The sequence below is a fragment of the Syngnathoides biaculeatus genome, chromosome 13 (assembly GCF_019802595.1).
Source record: "Syngnathoides biaculeatus isolate LvHL_M chromosome 13, ASM1980259v1, whole genome shotgun sequence".
NCBI classification, from domain to species: Eukaryota; Metazoa; Chordata; class Actinopteri; order Syngnathiformes; family Syngnathidae; genus Syngnathoides; species Syngnathoides biaculeatus.
Genome location: NC_084652.1, coordinates 3,122,949 through 3,135,361, shown reverse-complemented (window position 1 = coordinate 3,135,361; position 12,413 = coordinate 3,122,949). Strand labels below are relative to the sequence as shown.

General features: G+C 45.3%; 1 protein-coding gene and 1 long non-coding RNA gene across 2 annotated transcripts in view; one reads left to right on the top strand and one right to left on the bottom strand.

The window, feature by feature from the left end:
- LOC133511374 (tensin-3-like) overlaps positions 1-11,680 on the bottom strand; it is a 37,204-nt gene extending 25,524 nt beyond the window's left edge. Inside the window, exons 1-3 of the mRNA XM_061840247.1 lie at positions 11,542-11,680; positions 1,990-2,159; positions 1,779-1,829 (exon numbers count right to left, since the gene is read on the bottom strand). Coding sequence (XP_061696231.1) covers positions 1,779-1,829; positions 1,990-2,139 — 201 coding nt within the window. The 5' untranslated portion in view covers positions 2,140-2,159; positions 11,542-11,680. The remainder of the gene's footprint in view (positions 1-1,778; positions 1,830-1,989; positions 2,160-11,541) is intronic.
- The window catches only part of LOC133511375 (uncharacterized), a 35,632-nt gene extending 23,899 nt beyond the window's left edge, over positions 1-11,733 (top strand). Inside the window, exons 4-8 of the long non-coding RNA XR_009797894.1 lie at positions 1,762-1,847; positions 1,955-1,992; positions 3,556-3,688; positions 11,258-11,304; positions 11,598-11,733. This is a non-coding gene — a long non-coding RNA (uncharacterized LOC133511375). The remainder of the gene's footprint in view (positions 1-1,761; positions 1,848-1,954; positions 1,993-3,555; positions 3,689-11,257; positions 11,305-11,597) is intronic.
- Positions 11,734-12,413: the final 680 nt, after the last annotated feature.

Sequence of the window (12,413 nt, the reverse complement as noted above, 5' to 3'; positions counted from 1 at the left end):
CTTGACCCGTAGTAAAGACAATAACGTAGTCCCGTGTATACTGTGGGACCAGCTACAGTAAAGCTCCGGTTCTCGAACGACCCCGTTTTGGAACAATAATTTAGAGATTTTTTTTTGCTCCTGTTATCGAACGAAAATCGTTACTCGAAGACCCCCGACAAAACCCGGTAATCACATATTGCGCGCGGCCAGACCAGCTGACCCACGACGCGCTTTCTTGTGAATTCCCTCGCCACCGAAAAAAACCCCCCCAGGAAATAACATAACGTGCGCGGCGCAAGCAGTTGACCCACCCGTGACGTGTTTTGTTATTGTCAATTTGAACGCCCCGCGAAAAAAGAAAAACAAAACAAAATGACATAAGGCAACCAGCGCACTTTTCTTATTCTGCATAACGCAGCCTCTGTACACAGACGTGTCCCGGTAGCGACTTTGGTTTTCTTATTATCAAGGACTACCGTATTAACCACCAATCATGGCTCCAAAGAAGGCGAGTTGCTTGTTTAAAGTTATTCTGCACTTTTGTTAATAAAAAAAAAAAAAAACAATTTTACAAGGCGAGGGGCCGAGTCGCTACAGATACGGCAATGCGCTCCCAGCCTAGCGTACTCTACTACTGAAGCATACAATTTTAGGCAAAAAAATACATATTTCTTAAATTATTTTATTATATAAACTATTTAAACTATACATGTATTTCTACTATGCAGTTTATTATCAGTAAAAGCTAAAAAAAAAATGCTTTAAAAAGCCCAATTTTTCTAGGCTTGGAACGCATTGTTTCTTTTTCCATTCATTGTAATGGGAAACGTGGTTTCGGTTTTCGAACAAATCACTTCTCGAACCGTTTTCTGGAACGGATTGTGGTCGAGAACCGGGGCATCGCTGTATTTTATTTATTTTTTTGACTACAGTATTGGTTTAAATGCTGTAATAGGCCTGTAAAGGTGAAATGTGCTACAGTTTGTTACATTTGCATCGAATAGGATCCAATGAGGAAAAAGCATTGCAAATGTAGTGGCACAAAAAAATTCTCTCCGTCAAGGCTCTGAGGAACCGCATGCTGGGCTTCTGGACTTCTCTGTCAACCCACACTTAATATTACAGTTGCCATTACCCCTCTGCAACATTAGTTTATTATAAGAAAAAGCTAAAAAAAAAAAAATGCTTTAAAAAGCCTATTTTTGGGGGGGGGGCTTGGAACGCATTATTCCTTTTTCCATTCATTGTAATGGGAAACATCGATTCGGTTTTTGAACAAATCACTTCTCGAACCGTTTTCTGGAACGGATTGTGGTCGAGAAGTGAGGCATCGCTGTACTTTGAGTTGCATTACTGCATTTCCTGCACTCTGCTTTGTGCATTACTTCTAAAAACTTTGTCAAATTGTAAAATGTTCATTGTTGGGGGAAAAAAAAACCTACCCTATTTATCTTAACAATTTAAAAACATTCTACATATAAACATAACATAACATCTTTTTTAATTCAAGTTCACTTTGCCAACGTGATAAAACATGTTGATCCTGCTTGATTTTATTTTACTTTGGCGTTCCTTTCCTATGGCGGCGACACGGTAGTCGATCACTTCGCTATACTAACGCAGTCGTAAAGTCATACTTTGACGAAATATTTGTATGCAAAACACTTCTAGGCCGTACCTATAAAACAATCAAATGGAAAACAGCGAGCGCGCAATGTACGCTTACGTCGCTGCACAAGCGAGTCAATTAAACTAAGTTCTCCCTCCTTCTACTTCCAGATCCGCCCAAAACCTACCTTCGGATTCATCCTCGACAGGTCGTGTCTTTTCTCCGACAGGTTGATGATCTGAGAAAAGGACAGTCGGTGAGGTTGCACACGATCAAATTTTACAATTTTGCTCCATCGATCGTCTCAATCGAGAAACGACAGATGAGGTCAGCAGGAAAAAAATAAACATTTGTCGCCGCCAGCGCCGCGACCGACCGGGAGGAGGCACGTCGCTCACCAGGTAATTGTCGGCGTGCTTGGACTTGAGCATCCGTGTGACGTCCTTCAGGTTGTGAGCGTAGATCTCTTCCGGGCATCCCCGGGGGAAGGACACGGCGATGATGCGCTCCGTGATGTACGTCAGGTCCAGCTCGTATCCCTCGTCCATGTTGACGGCGGGGGCCCCTCCTGCGGAAAGATCCCGATGAGTCGGGGAACTTCGAGCCGCTTCGCGTCGTCGCTGACTTTACTCGAGTCAATATTTAACGGTCAAAGTCCTCAGCGCTTCTCGCCGACATACTCTGAGAACGACCTCAGTTCCAGATTGTGAAGAGTGTTGGTGTTTGCGCAGTAACGGTCGCCACGAATCACCGACGTATTGGCTTGTTTATTTTGAAAGATTAAAACCACTTATCTAGGCGGCAACGAGATATGTAGTACCGGTGACACGACGACAACGAGATTTGGGGGGGGGGGGGGGGTCTTGGGGCTCGAGTTGAGTGGATGGCGTGTCGTTCTTAGCTCGTTACAATAGACTTCCCGGTCGATCTACTTCATTAATAGATAAGCACTGGCAAAAAAAAACAGGCGTTGTACAAAGACCTGTCATGCCCAATATGCTTTGAATCGATCACAAATTCCCCTCGCCCTTTATTTCTTGTCGTCAATTCCGAAAAGTGCAATGGGAAATGTAGCACAAATGTAGGCCTGAGCTGACATCGTGTTGTCCTTCGCACCGGAAAATAAGAAGGACTGCATCAACAGCGCCTCTGCTGGTTACAGCCGAGTACTGCACATTGTTTGGTCTCCGTTCGCTAAAAAGGAAAGTCAACGTACGCCCGCAATTCTTCAGTGTTAGATTTTTTTTTTTTCCCACATCTCTTTACTTCTGGTCAGTCCCCACATGGGTCTGTTGTTTATTTTATTTATGCATTTTTACAAATTGTTGACCAATCTGTTGAAAATGGGTCGCCTTTACTTTTTGCTTTTTTTTTTTGTTTCCTGAAAAGTCATAATCTCAAAGATGCGAGGCCGATGCCGTAAATATGACTGTGTTCGCACACCAATTGGAGTAAGAACATTTTATTTTGCGTACTTCAAAATTTCAGGCTCAACGCTAATATCGCTAACATTTGAATGAGTGCTCATGGGCAGGGTGGCAATTTTTTGCCTTATTGAGATCAAAGTCTCCTAACCAGGCACAATCAAGGACATAACACTTCGTTTTTCGTTTATGGTTAAGTGATATGATAACTTTACTCATTTATAATCTCGTGCGAGAGGGTACTTGGGTTTTCTTAGTAGATCGTCCCAAAAACCAGAATCAAATTAAAAGACTTAAATATTTTTAATATACTGAAGAATAAATATCATGCGTGAAAATCATGATATCCCAAAGAATGGGACGCTGCCCACAAATGGGTCAAATCCTAAATCATTTGGCATTTCTTCCAGCATGCAAATAGTTTAGCGTGATGAAACGAGGCCAAAAGATAATCGGCATCCCTCCTGATCGGTAGCGGTGATGAAACAAACTATTGACAGTCAGGAATGCGTCTGACGCTGGATTGTGAAATGACTGCAGGCTACTTCCCGGCACTTTGAAGCGGGGGCCCGAGAGGGAGCCGCGGAGCGGGCACGTTTCGGCCCGGCGGAACGAAAGAGGCCGCGCGGCCAAAGAGGTCATCGCGCGGGGAAACGGAGAAGCGGCGGATTCGGTGAGTGCGTGCGTGCGTGCGTGCGTGCGGAAGGAAGGAAGGACGGACGGACGGACGGACGCAGGCTAAACCCGTTTCGATAAGAGATTGCCCCCCACCACCTGGGCGATTTGAAAAGGAAGGCCAGTAATTAGGGTCTGTCTATCTCTGGAGGTGGGGCCGAGGGGGTTTTGTCTTTCGATTCGATTGGAATCCAGCCGACACCGTTGTGAAAGGCTTTGTCTATTTGCTGTGTCAATCGAGCAGAAAAAAAAATGATTTCAAAAGACAGGTTTGATCTAATTCTATACTTATGTGTCTGAATCTGTAAGAAATTATGCCCCCCCCCCCCCAAAAAAAAAAAAAAAGTGATCCACCCACAGATTTGTGTTCTTTCTTAGCCGTTGCAACAATCGAGAATGTGTCTAACGTTAAAGTACCTACCGTAGAAATGTTTCATATTCTGTCAAATTTGGGCAATTTGACTGCAAATCTTAGTTGCCAACAACCATCACAAGATTCAAATATGAAGATTTAATTGTGTTGGCAGTCCGGTATGATAATTTCATTGCTTTATCTCTCCAGTTCAAATATCCGATTAAATAATGCATACCTGTCAACTACCAAAAAAGTCCTTATAGAGAGCAAAAAATCCTTATAAGATACCGAAGCAAATTATATGTCGAAATAACGGAGGGAAAAAAACCACAACGTTTTTCCATGATTTTTATTGTAGAGCTCCATAACGATCATATCTGAAGTTAATGTCGAATGATTAAAGTCTATTTAGTGGCGTTACTGTGTTCAGAATTGTATTCATGTGCAACTTTCTTCACCAACTCTAAATGCTGACCCTTCGGCTGGAAATTACAGCATCCGTCCAAATTTTCAGAATCCGTACGATTTGTGATACACGGCTGTATACGTAAGATTCACCACAAAATCCGGATGAACTACGGCTAAACCGTACGACTTGAATGAACTCAAGATAAACATGAAAAATGGAATTGGTAGGGGTGCCCCAACTTTGTGTCGGAGGAGATACATGCCCTAAATATTTTTGTGGAAAGTATATGTTACGACAAAATCACTGTCGCTAGTGCTTTGTATATTCTCGAACCGTTCTCGAGCCCAGGCACATATTTTAAAAATTGAAAAATCCCACGGCACAGCGAACAAAAGTAAATGTCACCAAAAATGGATCGATTAATTGCTGTATGTACTTCCTGCCATCTCATAGAAGAGGATTTTTTTTTGTCCTGTCTGTCATTGTGCCTCACTGGCATTAATAGATGAATAAGGATACATTATTTCTTGGAATATATGTTTTTAAACGTACCCCGGCGCACTGTTTGGGAATCACTCTACGAGAAAGTATAACCGAGCTAACCCAAAACGGTGGTAATTCATTGAACTTTGCAAGGAGCTAAGATCTTATCATTTGGCCAATAGACCTAAATTCTAAAAGCGTAGTTTGTACGTAAATGCATAATTTGGGACATATAAAATTGTGCGGTACGGACACGTCGAGTGACAAACAACTGACGACCGACTGACTTCATTAACGAGTAAGCCGTGCTTGATGAAGGCTGACAAGGGCCGAAACGTTGCGCGTTTTTTAATTTACTCTGAGGGGGACTCGATGTTCATTTATTCAAATTGGAGCTTGGTTGGAAACAATCGGAATCTAACGTGGAAGGAGGTCGGCACGACATAATTGGACATTAAAAATTAGCGGGAAGTGAAACATTTGAAGGGAAAGGACACTCTGATCTGGACTCAGGTCTCCAGGGCTAGACGGACTCGTGCCTTTACTGCTCCCGGAACAAGGTAGCAAAATGCTCGGAAAACGCGTCTAAATTTTCCAATATTCGGTTTCTTATCGTGCCCAAGTTAAAAAAAGGGATAATATGAAGCAATTAGAAAATAAATCTTAAAATTGAATATACAGTACACTGTCAGTCAAGCAAACCGTCATGTGCGGCACCGTCTGGAGCTCCGGCCTCATCCGAGACCGCGTTTCTCGTTCGTCACTCGAGCCGACACGAGCGACTCGCCCCGGCACGCACGAAAATGATAATTGCGCTTTGATTTGCGCCGACTGCTTTTATCCTGGTACGAGGCTCGCAAAGTTAGACCAAGCAGCGCCGAGGAGCGCAAAACCCGAGGCCGCCCGCGGGGACCGCGAGAGCCGGTACGCCGGAGGATCCGAGGTCCTTGCGGCACTGACGTAGAAAAGGAAAATTGTTTAAAAATTAAAAAAAAACAAAAAAAAAAAAATGGGCGATCTGATCCACTGTGAACAAGCTGCGACTGGTTTGTTAAGGTCAGGATGTCTGGGGGATTTAGGGTGTGTCTGTGGGGTCGGGATTCTCACTCCATGCGCCAAAAACATGTTGAGAGGCAAAAACTTCGGGAAGAGAAGCCAAGGACGCCTTTTCAAAGTAGACATCAAGTACTTTGATTGGAGCGGTCGCAACCCTTCACCTGGCCGCCGGTTTATTGCGGAATATTCCACGCGGCTGCGACGTCCGGGAAAGGTTCAGATTCCAAACGTCGTCGGCCAGTACGGGTTGAATCACGGCCTGACGGTTGTTTTCATTTTGGGGAATTCAGCGCGATGACAACAGCTGGCAAAAAAAAAAAAAAAAAAACTTTGCCTGCTCGGCGCGAGCGGATTGAATCGCGCCGGTGTTTGATTGTGTCCGATTTTGCCGGTTGCTGCATGCGTCGACAGGCTCGCTCGCGGGCTGTGTTTTCCGTCATCGTTCCAGACAACATACTTGAATTCTTTGTTCTTTCCGTTTAAAAATAACAATAATAAAAAGCTGTGGGGGAAGACAAGCTTGAGGCAAGAAGTAACTAACGTCTTACATAACGTGCTCTTGTTCAAAACCGATCCTGTGAGGCTTTATTTCATTTTGGACGTTTTTGAGATCGTAAGGCGGCTCGAAACGTCTTCCCGAACCTGTTCGGCTTCCTTCGCAGTTCTGAAAACTAAATCCTCATTTTCCGGCGACACGATTTTCATTCTGTAATTATGACGCGGTGACGTGTTGAACGGCGCGCGTGAACTCATCGGCCGAGCGGCGTGAGAATATTTTGTGCGACCCGAGAAGGGAGTTTCTGCGTCGCTTCCGGCGCGTTCAGATCGAGGCACGGATTCGGGTGTCCTGACAGGAAGTGAACAACTCTGGCGTAAAGCGAAGAACAATATCGCCATATTTACTGTATGCTGTAAATCGGCAAATAGTGGAGTAGTGAGCCCGGCAGTTTTTATCGTCATTTATCGCAACCAACGTGACGCAAAAAGACATTTCGACATTTGCAATCTATGCAAAGCCCACAAAAAAAATGTATCTGCAAACCTTTTTTTTTCCATTCTCCCGACCCCCCCCTCCCCCAAAAAAGGCATCTCCTGTATTTTGACCGTATTAGCATTCCAACGGTGCTAGCCCAATTGTAGCCCAATTAAAGAAAACTACAATTCCACCGTCATGCCTGCAGACATATGAAAGCAATCTCCGGGTTCCCTGCCCCCCCCCCCCAAACATCCCCCCGTCCCTCCCCCACACTTCTTTAACCATCCCTACTCAAACCAAGCTGACATCATCAACCCCCAAAAAAACGCTTGTTGGTTTTATGTTAGCTACATCTTGACATGAATCCAAAATGATAATAACACAAAAATCAATAAAACACGGGTGGTCTTATTGCCCGCACTTCTGTTTCACTTTTATTATCTTAAATGCATCCACGGCTTTTTTTTTTTTTTTTTTTTTTTTTTTAATCCTCTTCCTTAACCATTCGTGGGCAGCGTCCCATTTTTGCGACATCACGATTTTTCACGCATGATATCCTGAAGTATATCGAAATATGTAAGTGTTTTATTCTGAAACCACAATTCGGTATCAAAAGAGGATAACGCATGGGTAAAAGTTAGCATGGAATTATTTCCCTTTCCTTCCTGACCCAACGTGGCTGCCTCACGTTATCATATGACTTAACCATAAATGAAAAAGAAGTGTCATTTTCCCACCTCTAAAATATGAACGTGACCGATTTTCCTGTGGTGTGTTAAAAGTCATCCCTCCCTCCTCCCTCCTCCCTCCTCGATCTGTCCTTGAAAACATTCCAGGCCCAAAAATAGCAAATGACAAACCATCTGAAAATTGACAGTTGGTGGTGAGACACGCTCCTTTTCTTTGTCCTTCACTTTCAAAAATCGCCAACATTGTGCGAGTCGTTAACATGTGTGCAGTTGCACAAACGTCAAAATAGCTGTCCTCGAAAATAACAAATAATCATTTTATTGATTGTTTTTTTTTTTTTTGTTTTTTTTTTCAGACGGCAAAATTGCTCAACGGTGTGGTTGCCATAGAGCACGCAGCCAACACCCCCTTTTTCCCGCCAATAAGCAATAATTAAAAATTCCCGCAACGGACGCCGTCAGCTCTCTCGAATCTCGACGGGACATACTGTGACCGTGTGGTCGGTTTGAATCCCAAAAACATTTGTTTACCACAACGGTGGGTTGAATGTGACCAAAAAGAATATATATATATATACGAAAAACACGATTCCATGTGGAGTCACTGAAGGTGTAGTGGTACACACGCCTGCCTTTGGTCCGGGCAGCGTGGGATCGATTCCCGCTCAGTGATGGTGTCCGTATCTGCCCTGCGACTGACTGGCGACCAATTCAGGGTGTAGTCCGCCTTTCGCCCGAAGCTAGCTGAGCTAGGCTCCAGCTTTCCCGCTAGCCTCGTGAGGATAAGCGGCTCGGATAATGACATGACAGTTACATGTGGCGGCACGGTTGGCCACGCAGTTCTGAGGTCCCGGGTTCAACCCCGGCTCCGCCTGTGTGGAGTTTGCATGTTCTCCCCGTGCCTGTGTGGTTTTTCTCCGGGTGGGCACATGCCGAAAAACACGCAACGTTAATTGGACACTCTGAATTGCCCCAAGGTGTGATTGTGAGTGTTTGTCTCTATGTGCCCCTGTGATTGGCAGGCGACCAGTTGAGGGTGTACCCCGCCTTTCGCCCGAAGCTAGCTGAGCTAGGCTCCAGGTTTCCCGCAACCCTTGGGAGGATAAGCGGCTCGGATAATGACACGACATGACGATTACATGTGGCGGCACGGTGGCTCAGCTGGAAAGGGTTGGCCTCACGGGTTCAATCCCGACTCCGCCTGTGCGGGTTTTCTCCGGGTGAGCACTCTGGTTTCCTCCAACATCCCAAAAAAAACATGCAACATTCATTGCACACTCAAAATTGCCCGTAGGTGTGATTGTGAGTGCGGCTGTTTGTCTCGACGTGTCCTGCGATTGGCAGGCGACCAGTTCAGGGTGTGCCCCGCCTCCTGCCCGTTGACAGCTGGGATAGTGTCCGGCACTCCCCGCGACCCTTGTGAGAATAAGCGGCTAAGAAAATGGATGGATGGATGGACAATTGCATGCTCCTAGTTGCACACAATCAAACGTTTTTTTTCCGACAAATCAGACCAGCGGCAAAATAGCCGCGGTACCGTCACCGCGCCAAATGTCTGCGGGGAAAAACCCGTCCAAAGTGACACAACGGGATGATTTCCAGGGCCAGAATTCGCTCCCGCCTTTTCCCGTCATGTCCTCCGGCGGGCGCTAGGGCGGCCTCGCACTGCGGCTTTGACACCCGTTTGACATAAACCCAACCGTAAAAAAATTTTGGGAGAAGTTTTTATTTTTAGCAAGTTTATAGGGCGACGCTGGAAAGCTAACATGTATTTGTCGCACTTTTTTTTTTTTTTTTATGAACACAAGAGGAAGAAAAACAACACGGCCTCACTTTGGTCCAAAAAACAAAAAAAACAAAAACAAAACAAACAAAAAAAAAGAACAGAAATGCAGCCCGAAGGCCGCGGAAGTACTCCTCCATTACTCCGTCGCTATCCCAAGGTCACGGCGGAATGTGGACCGAACCGGATTCCGTTCCCGCCCTTCATCTCCAGCCGACTTTAATGGCTCGCACATGGCACCTGAGTGGCGGCGACTCGCTTTGCCCAACGCACTTCGGTCGCGTGATCACGAAACCAGTCGGACCGGACGCTCGTTGGGGGGGGGGGGGCACATTTCTCCCACTTCAAAATAGAACCCGCAACAAAAGCCATAATTGCAACTTTTTTAAAAAAAAAAATCTGTTTCTCCTGTCTTGCTCGGCCCGTAATTCACGTTGGGAGAGAGGAGAAGAAGAGTTTCTTCGGGAACGACCTGCCGTCCGAGAGGAATATTGCATATATGAATATGGCGCGTGGCTCGATTGGACTTCGTGGAGGGTGGGGGGGGGCACGCAATCGAGATGCAGAGGACGTCCGCCGCCGCTCTCGTGACGGAAGTGGGCCGCTGCAGAGCCGCCAAACGCAGCAGATGTGCGGCCCGAAGGGAGTCAAATCTACCGGCGGATCACAAAAAAACAAAAAAAAAATAGAGAGAGAGAGAGAGAGAGAGAGAGAGCTTTGTCGCTTTTTGGGCGCCGCAAAAGCACTCCCGGCAAAGTCGTCCACAATAATGGCTGCATGTGTTTCACATTATCAGCTGCCACCAAATCACGCCGGAGCAAAAAGTCACTGCAAAAGTCATGAAAGAAGCTAAGAAGCGATTTTTTTTTTTTTTTGGGGTGTGTTTTATTTTTTAATACAAGCCATACTAAAGTCATCAATCCAAAAAAAATGAAAAAAAAAATCCACCATTTCGTCTTCAAGTGGTGAGCAGTTTTAATTTATTTTCGTTTGCTTGAGAGTGGTTATGGCTAACTTTTCTAAATTTATAGAAAATGATATGATCAATAAAGATTGGAAAATGAGCTCAGAAAAAAAATGTCGAACAGTGACTTGTTTAATGTGGTAAGTATTTGTATGACAGCCGGAAGAGTTCAAATCTTGCTTCAAAGACTTCCTGTACCATCAAGAAATGTCATGTCGGGTTTGCCGCACATTTTTTTTCATTTTGTCCAATCCACCCGTCCATTTTCTTTTTCCGCTTATCCTCACAAGGGTCGCACGGACTGCTAGAGCCTATCCCAGCTGCCAACCAGGGGCAGGAGGCGGGGCGCACCCTGAATTGGTCGCCAGCCAATCGCAGGGCACATAGAAACAACCAGCCGCACTCACAATCCCACCTATGGGCAATTTAGAGTGCCCAATTAATGTTGGATGGTTTTTGGCCACGTGGGAGGAAACCGGAGAAAAACCCACGCAGGCACGGGGAGAACATGCAAACTCCACACAGGCGGGGCTGGGATCGAACCCGGGTCCTCAGAACTGTGATGCCAACGCTTTACCAGCTGATACACTGTGCTGCCCATTTTGTCTAACCTGATCCAAAATTTACACGAAACAATGTAACAAATTACATTTGTTGGTTTGAGGTTTTCCCAACACTTCTTGTTTGATGTGCCTCTAGTATTGTGATGCACTGACGGGCCACGCGGAAAGCCGCCACGGGGCCCACGAGCCCTCGGTTTCCCACCGTCGCTTTTTAATCGTCTCGGCAAGGATAAAACAAGATTTTCACATGGTGGGTTCGGTTTTGAATGACTCGCTTGTCTGTCCTCAGTCCCGCGGAGGGCGGCGGCGGCGGCGGCGGGCGCCAATGTAAATACGGTGAGAATCTTTCTGTTTTGCTTTTGCAAGCTCGGTGAAATGAGTTTGGGGTGGGGAGGGCCAGCAAAAAAAAAAAAAAAAAAAAAAAGCTCCACAGTGCTCCACTATTACCTTGTGAGCAGGCAGAGGTTAAAATCCTCCCTGCCGCTGGTAATGATTGACTGCGTGAGGACGAGAGAAGGGGAAAAAAAAAAAAAAAAAAAACCAAAAAACCCCAAGAGGAAAGTTCGGCCTTACCTTTTCAGGGTTCGCGGAAGCACTTTTGAGAGGCTTTCTTTGCTCTTCTTTGTGAGTCTGAGGTGCAGAAGAAGTGCTGGTGGAAAGTCGCAGATCCCTCAGCCCGTCATGGAGCTGGCTCGCTTTTTTTTTTTTTTTTTTTTGCCTCGAGATGGGAGTCCCAGGACTCGGATTCAAGGTGCCTTCTTTTATTTCTTTGGTGGGACCCGGGTGGTCCTTGCGGAGTTGCACAGAACCGCCACTCGCTACCTCGGCACAATTTCCTCCGGTCGAAGCTGCGCGCTGCACAAGAGCAGCAAGTCCAGGCGTGGGGATGGTCCGCCCACTGCGCGGTCTCTCTCCGCTTCCACGCCACACTCCGCCCTCCGCCTCTGTCCATTTTGTTCACTTCCTCCAGACACCCCCCCCCCCCTCCAGTCCCGTTTGAAGACCAGGCTAGAAATGAATCGGTATGAATTATAGTGCACAGGAAAACAACTAATATAACAACTTTAATTGTACAGTATATTACAGTACAATGAGTTTTAGGATCATTACTACACATTCATGACCAAGGGATTTTTAACAATTTCCTCATATTCGGTCGTCGTGATAATGCGTAAATTTTGTAAATCGTTTGTGTTACACATATAATGCTTGTTTACATTCTATTAATAACACTTGACACTAGAAGTATAAAATGTTTATTAATATCTTACGTTAAATGCTTTTTTTTATATTCAACTTTTTAAGAATAACTATTAGCGTTCTGCGAAGTAGAAAATTTCCCGTCTAATTTTAATGTCCTGGTCATAATTACTTTCTGGATTTGATAAACATGTAATGCTAGCTTGTTTTTTTTTTTTCTTTTCTTGTATGTAATCTAATTGCAG